General features: G+C 36.5%; 2 protein-coding genes across 2 annotated transcripts; both read right to left on the bottom strand.

The window, feature by feature from the left end:
* Window positions 1-765: 765 nt before the first annotated feature.
* On the bottom strand, window positions 766-5,358 carry LOC103716076 (diacylglycerol O-acyltransferase 2D). Its single transcript, XM_008803933.4, has 9 exons — window positions 5,084-5,358; window positions 4,911-4,985; window positions 4,735-4,820; window positions 4,120-4,226; window positions 3,843-3,998; window positions 2,121-2,207; window positions 1,653-1,750; window positions 1,424-1,511; window positions 766-1,197 (listed from the first exon to the last, which is right to left on the bottom strand). Exons 1-9 carry the CDS (start codon window positions 5,287-5,289, stop codon window positions 1,096-1,098), a joined length of 1,005 nt encoding a protein of 334 aa, XP_008802155.2. The 5' UTR covers window positions 5,290-5,358; the 3' UTR covers window positions 766-1,095.
* A 2,684-nt stretch (window positions 5,359-8,042) lies between these two features.
* LOC103716077 (uncharacterized protein At2g39795, mitochondrial-like) lies at window positions 8,043-12,301 on the bottom strand. Its single transcript, XM_008803934.4, has 3 exons — window positions 11,911-12,301; window positions 9,097-9,446; window positions 8,043-8,387 (listed from the first exon to the last, which is right to left on the bottom strand). The coding sequence occupies exons 1-3, from the start codon at window positions 12,190-12,192 to the stop codon at window positions 8,228-8,230; spliced, it is 792 nt and encodes a 263-aa protein (XP_008802156.1). The 5' UTR covers window positions 12,193-12,301; the 3' UTR covers window positions 8,043-8,227.
* Between the last annotated feature and the right edge of the window lie 1,696 nt (window positions 12,302-13,997).

The raw sequence follows: 13,997 nt of genomic DNA, 5'->3' as shown, positions 1-13,997 counted from the left end.
CAACGCATGCATACCTTTTGCATGTTAAAGGTATCCCGATCCGCATCAAATGCGTCAACATTTATTCCTGGATTAGCAAAAAGCCTTGGTTGAGGTTTTGGTGGCGTAAGTTTTTAAGGAAAAAAGAAGGTTGGAAAGAGGAGAGATTAAGGAGAACTAAAAACAAGGGTTAATATTATTTCAACCACCCTGGTGAAATGTTGTTTAACTTGGTTAAGTTAACTTTTTGTTGTTTGTATTATGTTGTTATTCAACTTGGTAAAATTAGCTTAGGATAATTTGCAGTAAAATTCTTATCTGTAAAAAGATGAGTTCTGGAAGCACATTAAAAGAGTGCATCCTGTAAAGGGTTGATGTGGTTCGGTTTTTATGGGTTGGATCAGGGTCGGGTACAATCAAGAAAAGATGGGGTTGGCAAGGGCAAGGCTCAGATTGGATCAGATACAGTTCCTGTCTCCATTTCAGCTGTAATTGGATCAGCGCCATGGACAGTCCTTGTTTTTCTGAGAGCTCAAATCCCTTCTCCAATGACAATCTCAAGATACAAGATTTCATACAAAATGCAACGGTTCATCAGCAAAACCATCAGGTCCAGATCCAGTCTACATCCGAGCAGGATCGAAATAATAAAATCGAACCGGCTCACTACCATGTGACTGGACTGGATCAAGTCTGGATCATGTAATTATGTAAATTTTAAATAGATTCAGATCTCTCCTTGGATCTCTTCCCATCTCCTGCATTCCGCTCTAATAACACCTTAGAGAGCATCAAGTGCATGCTTCGCTGAAATTTATAACCCCAACAATATTGAAAATTTCAACAAGTACAGGTGTTCATCCAAGTTCCATTCAGAAAAAGAAAAAAAGTGTGCTTCCTCTTCCCCTATAATACACCAATTAGCACAATTACTGATCCTGATTTTCTAACAGGAACTATCAGAATAGATCATTGCACCACCGTGACTGCCAGTGATTTGACGAGAATGTGCAAACTCAAGACAGGGTCTTCTTGGCTGTTTCATTGCTTCTCTGGAGGACTGAACTGTTGGAGCTCAGGACCAGGAGGTAAAGATACAAAGCTACGTCTCAATATTTATAGAACCCTCAAGCGAAGATCAGGATAGCCAGCTCTGATTTTGTGCTTCTCAAAGAGCTCTTGGAGGGCCACAACAAACAGCGCATGAACTTCATTTATCTGCCAGCACCAAGAAACAAATAAAAGTCAGGGCATTTGCAGTGATCATAGATACTAATGTGTACTATGTGACAACAATAGAACAACTATCTTCTCTGGTGGCCAATGGAGTTCCTTGCTTATAGGCACATGGCCCCCAAAGACCTTCAGGTACCTTCACACAGTGATATAAGGTCATTTTGAATGTTTCGACGAATAAAAAATGCGTTGGTTTTTTTTTTAAAACCTCTTCAATGGTCGGCTTAGGATTCCTCTTGAGCTCAATGGGTTTTCCCACCACTACATGCATTGGATGCCGAAATGGTATAGGTGATCTACAATAAAGAAGAGAACAAAATATTATGGAACATGCAGCAATCTTAATTACAAGAATTCATACACCTGCTGAAACTTTTCCTCTTGTTGTGGTTAATTGCATGAAATTAATGAGTCTAAGATAAGATCTATTGGATTACCCGAATCTTCCCCAGAAGACTATTGGAGTAAACTTGATTGCTCTAGCAAACTGGACAAATAATTTTCCACTGGGCTTCCACCACTTGTAAATATAACTCTGCCACCAATTAAAGCAAGAAGCAATAAGCCAAATATGAACTTTGTTATAAGGACATGGACGATCATACTCACAAAGCATGCAAGAAGAAAATGGAGCGATGTATGCATGCTAAAATAAACAACACACATGCATGAATTAGTCGGTTCTTTGAACTTAATGAACATAGAATACATTCTAAAGCTATTCATAGTTCTTAATACAGTCTATTATTGAACATTTTCAAACTGAACGGGGGCATTGATTCGGCTGATTTTGCAGTTAAGACTGAAAGCTGATTAACTTGAACTACAAAGAAGACAGAAGACTAGTAGATATACATAGTTAGAATTCCTGATATGCATATAAAGAAAAGAAGAAAACAGACTACCTGACCAAAGCAGAAAACAGGAACTATGGGTCGGCCAGTCTCCATGGCTATCCGTACAAATCCCTTTCTTGCTTTAACGAAAGCAACCTATTAACCAAACAGAAATCACTAGTAAACATACTGCCAAATGTTGTCTTGAACATGCAAGCATTGATAAGCTAACAGACAGAAGTTTTTCTATACAAATTTTAACAGATAACATTCTGGAAAAAAAACTGCAGCTCTCAAGAGCGAGCAGTAATGCATGGTTCAATCAAACCTGGTACTGTACAGAAGAAAAAGTGAGAAATGTGTTGCTAAATGCTTCACCTTCTACGTGTTTCATGCTTGGTAGCATGGAACTTCTATCTAGAGTGCCCAACCCACTTTCTAATCTCTCTAAGAAACTCGCTCCTTGACCAGCTCCCCAAGCACTTCATATTCTAAATATTTTTAAGAGATCAAAATGATATGCATGCCTGATGGAACTCAACACATAAAATAGTTGAAACAATTGTTTGAACAGTGGACCTGATAATGTAGATGTGGTACAATATCAAACTAAAAAATTGTTGCATTTTTATTCCTTTTCAAACGTATATTGCATCTTTTATATCTTGTCCTACATTTTATTTATTGAACATATTTTTTATCTCTGACTATGTCAGCTTAAGATTGGGTGAAAAATATTTCTATAATTGCAATCTCAAGTCTTTCAAGATAAAGAGCCTTTTAGTTATTAGTTTCTTTCAGGTGGAATCAACCAGACTTGATGCTCCTTACAGCAATTGGTTGCTGGCCTCTTTTTGTCCTTCTCAGTGTTCTACATATTTTTTTCTATCAACTGTAAAAGGAAAAATTATAGTGCCTATGCTAAGACTAATGAAATACTTGGACAAACCTATGTAACATTACAGCAGCGAGGGTGAAGACATAAGCTGCATGGGAAGAGCATGGATTTCAAACATTGATCTGAATATTTTAGATTTTAAAATCAAGCAAATACAACTTTGATATGACGCTACAATATCGACATAAAGGTCAATTCATAATAGTTAACTTCCAAATCTTTGATGTGTATTAGAGTTAAGTTTAGGTTTCTCCATGCCTACTCAATTTTTGTACAAACTTTTCCTGAGTTGCTAGTGGACTATTGGAGCCATATTAAATTCCATCATGTTTCACTTCATTCATCACCAACTGATAACTTGAAGCTTTTTTTTCCCCTCTTTAACCAAAGATTCAGTAGTCATAGACATCTACTAGGTAAAACTATTTATTGCATGACTTAAAGGTTAAACTACACAAGGATTTACTACTTAGCAGATAATGCATTTGCAGTGCTGAGTCACCTCCGAGTTACCAGATATATTAAAAAGACATCATCAACCAAACAAGAAAAACGTGTCTTTCTTGATCAATACAAAATTTGCCAACAAAGCCAGGAGATGCAACTTCTTGTGAGCTCTCCAACCATTATGACAACAATAGCATTTCATCTTAATAGATCTGGATCAATGTCATCCTAATAAACCAATACACATTTCTCTTCCATCTGAAAAGCACCAGAGTCATGTAGCTCTTGCTAACCTGAAGATGGGCCATGTCATTACCCACAAGATGGCCAGCAAAACAGTAATGAAAAGGCAAATCATAAGGCATCAATACAGTGCAATGTTATGAGCAAGGTGCACAGACTGCATCAATGTAGTGTAATATTATGAGCAAGGTGCAAAGACTGACCTCCGAATCATGGTCCATGTGAAGCATCTCCTGCACACCACCCGGGACTACAATGCAACTATATCCAGCTTCCAAGTACGCATAGAAGTTTTTTCTTGATGCAGAGACCAGCCCCATCCATGTCCACAAGTGCCTCAGAAATGGTGTATAGAACACCTGACCAAATTATCGTATAGCCAATGCAAGAAAATCCAGTAATAGAAGGATACAAAAGATATCAATAACTCCAATCACCCAACCTCTTAAGAAAGCACTGATCTTGGAGCAGGGAACCTACCGCGCTGCTTGCGAGGACCTTGACCTTAGGTAGAGGCATGAAACCCGTGTGGTCAGCGAGAGCAACAACGCCAATCGGTAACACGGAATGTGGCTCAAAAGCAAACACTGCATACGAATCACTCTCTCAATTACTCAACATCACTTCGCCACCAAGTCTTAACATCCATGGATAATATCCTTTTTTGGAACAAAAGGCAGACTATATATACAAACACTGCATACGAATCACTCTCTCAATTACTCAACATCACTTCGCCACCAAGTCTTAACATCCATGGATAATATCCTTTTTTGGAACAAAAGGCAGACTATATATATGCAATAATCGAATGAAAAAGGAGGGAGCTTTTGTAATTTTCTTTTAAACAAAAAATTATTTAAAAAATGTCAACCAAATTTAGTTTTCAAATGATAAAGTTAATTACAGGTCACTACAAGCCTTGTTTGGATCAATATATCTTCTTCTGAATAAAAAACAGTAAGTATTTGTAATAATGGACGAAAAGAAGAAGCTTTATCAGTTTTAAATGAAAAACAACACAGAAGTCTAATTTTTTAAAAAAAATAAATAAAATTTAAGAAATTCAAATAGAAAAACTTAAGAACAGCTCACCATAAGCTTGGTTAGGATCAAAGACCTTTATATCCTCCACATGAAGGTTCACAGGAAAGTACCCAACTGCGTACTTGCAAATCCACCTATTTATTCAGTTAAAAAAAAAACACCAGACATTTAGTTAAAATAAAATTAAATAAATTACTTTTCAAACTAATCGATAAAAATCGCACTTTGATAACTTCCGACCCCATTTGCTCTTTTCATTGAGAGGAATCGCCATAAAAACCAGCAGAAGCCCCAAGACCCTGCAACGACGGGGGCAACACAGGTAACTACCGGAGAAATACAGGGGCAAAACGGGACGATGGAGGAGGGGGGAAAAAGGTAAGGGAGAGGTACGGACGCGGCGGCGAGGCGGGCGGGGAGGAGGAGGAGCGCCGTCAGGACGACGGCGACGTTGAAGTGGATGAGGCCGAGCCAGAGGGCGAGGGCGACGGTGGTGCGGATGACGGAATATTCCGTCCCCCGATACACCGCCGCCTCCCCGGCGGCAGCCGCGGCGGAGTCGTTGATGACGGCGGGTTGACGGTCTCCGTAAGCTTGGTCCATTGGAGAAGACGCCACTTGAGCCCAGAAAGAGTTCTTCGGGTGCCTCGATGGGCTGCGGAGTATATATCGCCGGAGGCGGTGGACACGTGGCATTTGATGTCGGCTGGATCGAAGAGGACGGAGCTCGCCCCACCGAGCGGCGAGGAGATTCCAGAAGGTGGATCTGGACCGTGCGATTTGATCACTCAGCGATTGTACAGATTGGTGACGGGGTCCACCGATCGGAGGATCCAGGTTTTTGGTTCACGAATCACAACGGAGATCCAATAGAATTCTGTCTTTTTCTCCTTTTCTTTTCTTTTTTTCCGAAGATGGTGATGGTTAGGTAGCGTGGGATCTGGACTTGTTTCGGACGGATGGGGGGTTGGACGGAGATGAATTCATTAATAATTGGTATAAATGGTATGGTTTGGGTGTCCGGATCACACGCCGCGTGGAGGGATGTCAGTCTTTTTAAAGTAATATATATCATGTAAAGGGTGCGGGCTTTTTTATTTTGGTAACCTAAAGGGAACAGCCTTTATGAGCCCATGTGCGACGGTTACACGGCAATTTAGGTTCGGGAAGCCATGTCTTCATGGATCAACCCACGGTGCTGAATCATTTGGGGCTCGTTTGGTTCCGGAAAAGGAGGGGGAAAGTATGGTCAATGAAAAAGTAATGAAATGCCTCTTGTTTGGTTGGAGTTTTCAAAGGAGAGAGATGGAAAAGTTGTATTTCCATGGGAATATGATTTCCATATTTCATGGGAAAGTCTTTCCCATGAGAAACATGGGAAAGTTACTTTCCCATGAGGTGGGAATCACTCCTTTTTTATTTTTTTCCAAAAAGACCCTTCAACATTAAAGAGGCATTAAAGAGGCATTAAAGAACTAATTTTTATTAAGGGCATAATAGGAATTATACATAACTTTCCTAGGAAAGTGGATGGTCAACCAAACATGAGCACTTTGGAAATTTATCACTTTCCCATGGTTAACCAAACATGCCAAAAATACTTTCCTAGGTATCCTCTTCCGAGGAATATGATTCCCAGGAATCATATTCCTAGGAGGAAAAATACTTCCCGCGAACCAAACGAGCCCTTGGTTCTCCGGGGGAGAGAAGGAGAAAAAAAAAAACATGATCAATAAAAAAAATAAAAAATATTTTATATTTAACTAGATTTTTGAAATAAAAAATAAAAAAATATAATTTTTTTATAAAAATAAAACTTTTATATTTTTTAGAAAAGAAAAAATAATATGGAATATGAAAAAAATTCAACCCCACGGATTGGAATTTGGAGCAATTTATTCTTTCAAAAATGCTCTTAAATTTTTTAAATATAATAGAATAAAAAAATTTAATTAAGAGCACAATAGATATTTTATATAATTTTTTCGAAAAATAGATGCTCAATCAAATATAAGTTATTCTATAATATCATTTTTTAATAACCAACCAAATATATAGAAATTATTTTTTCGAACATCATATATCCATACATCAGCATTCTAATAAAAATATTTTAATGAGAAAAACTATTTTTATGAACCAAATGAGTCCTTCTCAGAAGGGGGACAATTTCGTAGCTACACTTTTCTTACTTGGAGGACACTTTGAAAAAGGGTTGAAACAAATTTCAGCCAGTAGGCAAGGTTTTTAGGACTGCTAAAACTTAACTGCAAGGTATGTTGCTTCCGGATGTTGAAGTGCTATAGGCTTTGAAGCCCAAATATGAACACCTCCATCTATTCTTATATGCTTGCTAGAAACCTTACCGTCTAGCTCGTGATTTTGTACCGTGCTTATATATGGAGGAAAAGTTGGAGGTTTTTAAGTACCATATTATAGGTAAATACCTCACATCTTCAATCCTCACAGTTTGCATAATTAACTTGAAATCTAATGGAAATCTTGGAAACATAGTTTTATAAAGTCCTGTACATATATACTTCTGATCTTTGCAAGGTCGAGTCATATTCAGCAGTTCGATTTTGGTATTGATACCCACTACATAAAAACATTCATCAACATACTCTGATTAACTATATAGTGATAGAATTAAATCTAATTATATATGCTACTTTTTTATGAATTCCATCCATCCATCCTCATTATGTTGTCATCTAAACCATTTGACCAATAATATTACCAAACCCATATAGGACACAACACGAGCAATTTTTCTTAGATATTTCGTGACCATTATACTTGAATCACAGCAAAAGCAACGCCTAGTCAAAATCACAGACACAACAGAACAAATAATATGTCAGGAAAAAACCTTGAACTTTTTTTTTTTTGAGGAAATTGAACTTGCTGTTACTTAATAATTGTTCAAAAGAGAGCAGGATCAATTAAATTCAATGCATCAGTTAATGCCACATATATAGAATAATCCGAATTTAGGGAGTTTGAGTTCGTCGGTCATACTCTTGGTAGTAAAATACAGTTGTTTAAAATGGCATACCATATTATATTACAAAACTCGGATAAGCATATATAATCCTTTTTGTTTATAAAAGATAGAATTGCAGATTATTCCTCAAGGATGAGGGCTGACATCAATAATATTCTTCAGTCAAAACTTTAATGCTAGGAAATTTCTCATGTAGATCAAGATGAATAAGAAATCATGTCATAAACTTATTTGATGGCCACAGCTACAAGGTACTTCAAAAGGTACAAGGTAGTTTTAAAATAAAGCTCTAATAAACAGTTCAAAAGGTATAGAAATTATTTACCAACAGCAAGAAAAATAATCATTGTCTCGGTAAATCGTGAGAAACTAAGATAAAACTAACTCATTTAAGTTAAACTCTGATGAGAACCACATTTCTAAATAAACGGTACAATTTTCCAAGAATCAAATAGTTTAAGAATCACTACATCTTTTGAGAAGTATATCCCAAAACTTTCCTCAACTCATCTAAACATAAAATTGATGAAATGCTCAATTCTCAATGAATTCCTTCATGTTCTTCAACCATACTAGGTACTCCTTCTCATCCTTGTTCATCATGTACGAATGCAAGAAACCAAATAGGGAGCCCTTGACACCCCTCTCTTCAAGATACTTGTGCAAGGCCTTCTGCAAATTCTCATCCAAATCCCTGCAACCAACGATTAGACATGAGAACAGAGAGTTTTCATTTGCCATACCTCAGTACACTTTTCCTTTTCTTTTTTTTTTTATTACAGAGTACACTTTTCCTTTGCTACATTAGTGAGGACTTTTGATACAAATATTTATGAATATTCAAGGAACAACAATTATCCTGACTTTGCTTATCCGAAGGTTCTGCCTCCATTGTTTCATGACCCAAAATGAATACAATATACTTCTAAAAATGTCTGGCAAATATTGCCTATAATTCATAATTTGGTGTCCATAATACACAACATGCCCTTAAATTTTATGAAATTCCTCCTTTTAACCATTTATCCTCGCTGGTTGTTTATTTTCAATATTTCTCCAATATTCTTCCAATTGTTGCCTAACCAGGGTCACCAGTTGGATTGTCCAGTGGTAAGATACCCATGGTTCAGGGCCCTTCCTGTTCTTATCAGCCTGTAAAAGCAATTCTTATTATCCCAAGGATCTGCACAATTTCCAAAACCCCCTTTCTTCCAGAACATAAATGATCCCTTGAAATCAAGTTTCAAGAGATAGTTTCTGAATCAAGTTTCAGTACCAAACAGCATCTACCCGGAAACCTTGCCTACTTGCTGTTGATTAATAGTGTGCAAATTCACAATGAATTCCTATTAATACACCCCAATAGCTAAATAGTTCAAAAGAGAATGGATAAAAGAACTTACGAAAACTGAGGCCCTTGATAAGCACCCTGATCATCAAGAGCATCACGTTTCTTCATGACCATGCTTTCTATTTCAAGCTCATCACCATTAAGGTTGCAGCAAAATTCCAAGAACGGACCCTCTCCTTTTTCAATAGATACAACCAGAGAGATGGTTGGCTGGAAAGAGCTGTCACTGTTCTCATCCTCACTCCCATCTTCATCATTCTCATTAAAATCTCCCTCTGCATCTAAATTCATGAAAACGGTGACTTGGATGTTCTCACCTGCAAATTCTCGTTTAAGGATGATTGTCTGGTCCCCAGGATTATCAATGATCTCAAAGGGAAACCCATCTGGCAAATCAAATTCCTGCAAAGAGAAACTGAATGGATTACTTTGACATCTTTAATTTTACTCTCAATGCATATGATGGGCAATTCCAGGACCCAGCAACTAGTGAATTTGTCCGGGTCCTTTACTAAAACCAAAGATCCTCACATAAGTTGAAAAGCTAAGCTGTGTATGGTATCATCGATTAGGTTCTAATATACAGTGAAGCAGAAGTTTACAAAAGAACTATACAACATTTAGAAATGTTAACATTACTCGCCAACATACTGTAAGGCACTCACATAATATAGTTTAACTTCATGACTGGATGCAGAAAATTTGTTCCATTTCAAACAATGTACGATCCTAGTGCATGCACACATTCAATATATTGTGAAAACTCTAGCAAATTGCATCATAAGCTCACCTCAACATGGTGACGATGCATGTATAAATGTGCATAAACTGACAAAAGGCTTTATTAACAAATTACCCACAAAAAGCTTTATTAATCTGAACAAATTAATTGCACACAAAATTTCGTTAAAAAAGTTTTGATGTGTTTCTTCATAACTGAGACAGTATAAGGATGATTCCTTTGTGCATTTTTTAATTTGCAATATGTAATTCTTATTTCCTTATTTAGTCTCAAACAGAAGATGACCATAAAATAAAAATGAAGACTGTAACAACAGAGGACAATGACAATCAAGTTGAACACTAAAGAGACGAGGAGTTGGGGACACTGAGGCCAATAAATAATTAGTGAAAGATCCAACAGAACTTTAGGATTATAGAAATAAAAGGCACAGTGGTAAGCAAGAAAGATCATGGAATGCCCCTAATAAGCAAGGAGCCGGATTTGTAAGGAAGGGTGATAAGGAAAGTTAGGATAAACAAACTACAATCACCTATGTAACTAAAAATGATATAAATAAACCATTAAAAAAATCAGAGTATACCGAAAAGGAAAAAACCTCTAAAAATTAAGAATAATTCCAAACAAAATAACAACCCAACTTGGAGTTGTTGGCGACTACTGAGTGACACTTTGAACTTAACTGTTTGTCTTAAACTGATACATATCAATTAGTTGACTACCTTCGTTTCTTCAAATCAAGAACTCTGTCCCAGTGTTATCATGAATGAACAAAAGATATGGAATTTAATGCCTCCAATATTTGGAAGAACCTGACCTTGAATTACCTACAGGTATGCAAATATTGCTCTCCATTATTCACTAGTTCAAAATTAAATAATGAAGACCAATCACATGGAAATGATATCTTAGCTTAGTTTTGGATCCTTAGATCCTATGCCTCTCAATACTCATTCAACGCCCAACTTTTTGGCCACTCTCCATTTGTCGGACTGACCATATGATGCCATAAGAAACTTAAAAATAGTTGCATCTGCTCTCGACAGACTCTTTAATTATCATAAGCATCAGTGTCAACATATAATCAAGGAAATATTCACTTCTTTGCATGAAAAATATAGAAGTTCCTTATTCTATAATAACCAATGTCGAATGCCTAGCATCAGTATGGAGCCCTTCAATATCCTATTTTCAATTGAAATTGAAACTTCCAAAATGTCAGACAACTCCCAAAGTCAGGATCCCAACTATAGGTCCAACCAATCACAACCTACAACATCTTGATTCCAATCAACATATTTTCAGATGAAGGTCGAATATACAATGAGTTTTCAGAACTTTAAATCTTACATTGGCACAACACAAATAACTCTCCCTAAACTTCATCGGCATGTCAGCATCGAGTTTGCAATTTTCGCACTATATAGAACCATCCAGCTATTATCATCCTATATTGTGATTCTGATGTGCAAGTAACGGCTCCAGCTGCTCCATGGCAATCTACCAAGGTTGCTATTTTGACCATCTAGACATGGCATGCCAGTGAAATTATTGAATCAAGTATACGAAACATTGACAGCCTGATAAACATTTTGGCAAGCCCTTGCTTTTCTGCCACACATATGGCCGTCATAGTGGACACAACAATGCAAGCATCATGATCTCATTCGCCTACATGTTGTCATTCCACCAGATCAACGCAGGACAAGACAAGGGCAGAGAATTCCATTGTATACCCCAATATCATAACCCCCCAATATCATAACCCGCAATGCTACAAATAGTAAATTTTGTACCGGAACAAGGAACACAATTAAACCTTCCTTGTGTCGATAGGAAAGAAAACAAGAGTCGGAAACAACAGATTTTATGCTCCATGACAACAAAATTTGAACTTGACACTCATTTAACAGCAAAATAAGAATTTGATACGAAAATGACAATGGCTTCCCCCAAATCAACAAGTCAGGAGAAAAGAAAAATATGTCCACAATTCTTTTTTTTAAAAAAAAAAAGGAATTCTGGCATGACTCATAGTTTTTAGCTATCAAAAACATATGAAAAAAAAAAAAAGGAAATCTCTTCGATGAATCGATTAGGGTGGTAAGATATTGGAGGCATTACCTGTTCGTGAGGATCCGATTGCACGACGCAATCGATCTCGGAATCGAGAACTCGTTTGAGATTCGCATCCGCCGACACCTTGGAGGAGGCGAACCGAAAGGAGAGGACGGAAGGGAGTTGCCTGAAGCTTTGGGGAATCGCTCCCCGGATCAGAGGGGAGGAGGAGGGAGAGAAGGGGAGAGAGGAGTAGAAGCGCGGCTGGCGATGGCGGCAGAAGAGAGAGGAGGTTCGAGAGAGACGGAGGGTGCGGCGAAAGAAAGAGGAGGCGATGGAGGACGCCATCTTTCTTCTTCTCTGTGGGGATTGGGGCGTCGAAAGCGACGAGCTTCCGCTCTTCGAAGTAGGGTTTAAGGCTACGAACCGGGGGGCAAAGCAAGGGTTTCAGGCTTTTAAAGCTGGGTTAAGGCTTCCTTGCGGCGCCAGGATTATCTCCAATTAGCCGAGCCAGAAAACTATTTTGCCACGTTTCCTCTGGCCTCCTCTTAACGAGGAAACTAAAAGTTAAATCGGGAGAGAAGTCCTCAAATACTCCATCGATCTTGTAACTTAAAAACAAATAATTATAAAAATATAAAAAGAGACCGCCCATCTTTTTTTATTTTATATTTTTTTAAAATTATAGTATTTTTTAGTAGAAAGAATTTCATTTAATTCAACTTTTGAATTTTTTTTTTAATATAGATGCCGGAAAAAAACATGACAAAATAGAAACCACCCCATATAATATGCACTGGTACCTCCTCCATATAATTTTTATTTAGCCTAATGAAATTTTATGATTAGGCCCATTATCATGTATATAAATGTTGAAATTTTACATACAAACTATCAAAAATATTTTTTAAAATATTTCAAATATAGTTAAAATATTTACAAAGTTTTAGAAAATTTTGAAAGTTTCTTAAAGTTTGAACAAACTGTCTGAATTCTTTGATGAGGTGATGAAATTAAGCTTAGTAAAATGGGCTCTAGTCGGATGTTTTGGAACTTCAGCCATGGACTTGGGTAGACTTATGGAACAAAATAGGTGTCATCCATCAATATTTTTTTAAAAAAAAAGTTTAATGGATGGCTGAGATGAAATTTATTAGGATTTTTGAACTACGTAGCTAAAAGTATGTCTTGTTGGACAAAAAAGAATGGTTGATGTTCATGTGCCCCCCCGACTAAACTGCTAGGCAGAGATTTGTCAATGGTTTGCTACCATTATAGCAATTTCAAAAGAGCATTGTTGTTGTATTATATGTGTATATAATAGATATGTAAATGATGCATATTATTTAGATATTATTTATTATAGTGATTCTTGTATAGTATGGCACTGGTTTAAATATTTGATTGAAGATTTAATGATTATAGAAATAATGATAATTTAGTTAAATTGAATATCCACACTCTTGATTTTGATTTAAAAGTGAGTGAAATAAAAATTATATTACTTATAAATCTTTAACCTACATGCCAAATGAGTATAGAAACTATTAGTTCCACTGTATCTTAGAATACATAATAGGGCATATTAATTAATGACCCTATCAGTGATATTGATTTAAATATTTAAAAATATGAATAAATTCGAATTTATTAATGAATTTAATAAGTTTTGATGATCAAATCATATAAATATAGCAACATGCTATTAAGACTATTCATTCTTGCATCCATTTAATACTTAGGTTAAAGAGAACTAGAATATATGATTTCTCATTTTTATGCATTTTTAGGTAAATCATGTTCTATAGTGACCGTTGATTTAAATGGTCCAACATTGACTTCAAATTGTCATTTTTTATAATAAATAAATATTTAGTGCATATCCATCTCTTTATGTAACTAAATCTTCCAAATTGATAAAAAAATATCTCCAAAGATTAAAGTTCAATATCTTTAGTTATCATGGCTATCAGCAATTCAAAAAAGTACATCAAGAAAAGTACACCGACAAATCGAGTGGAACCACACCAAATAGCACAAACTGATATAGGAGGATTGAATTTAGAATCAAACCCAATCATCGAACCCAAACCAAGCAAGATCTATTTGATCTTTTCGACCGTGCACTTTTTACTTAGGCTATTAGAGATACA

Source organism: Phoenix dactylifera, chromosome 11 (assembly GCF_009389715.1).
Source record: "Phoenix dactylifera cultivar Barhee BC4 chromosome 11, palm_55x_up_171113_PBpolish2nd_filt_p, whole genome shotgun sequence".
Lineage (NCBI taxonomy): Eukaryota > Viridiplantae > Streptophyta > Magnoliopsida > Arecales > Arecaceae > Phoenix > Phoenix dactylifera.
The sequence above is the reverse complement of the archived record's forward strand: the minus strand, read 5'-3'. Positions and strand labels throughout refer to the sequence as shown.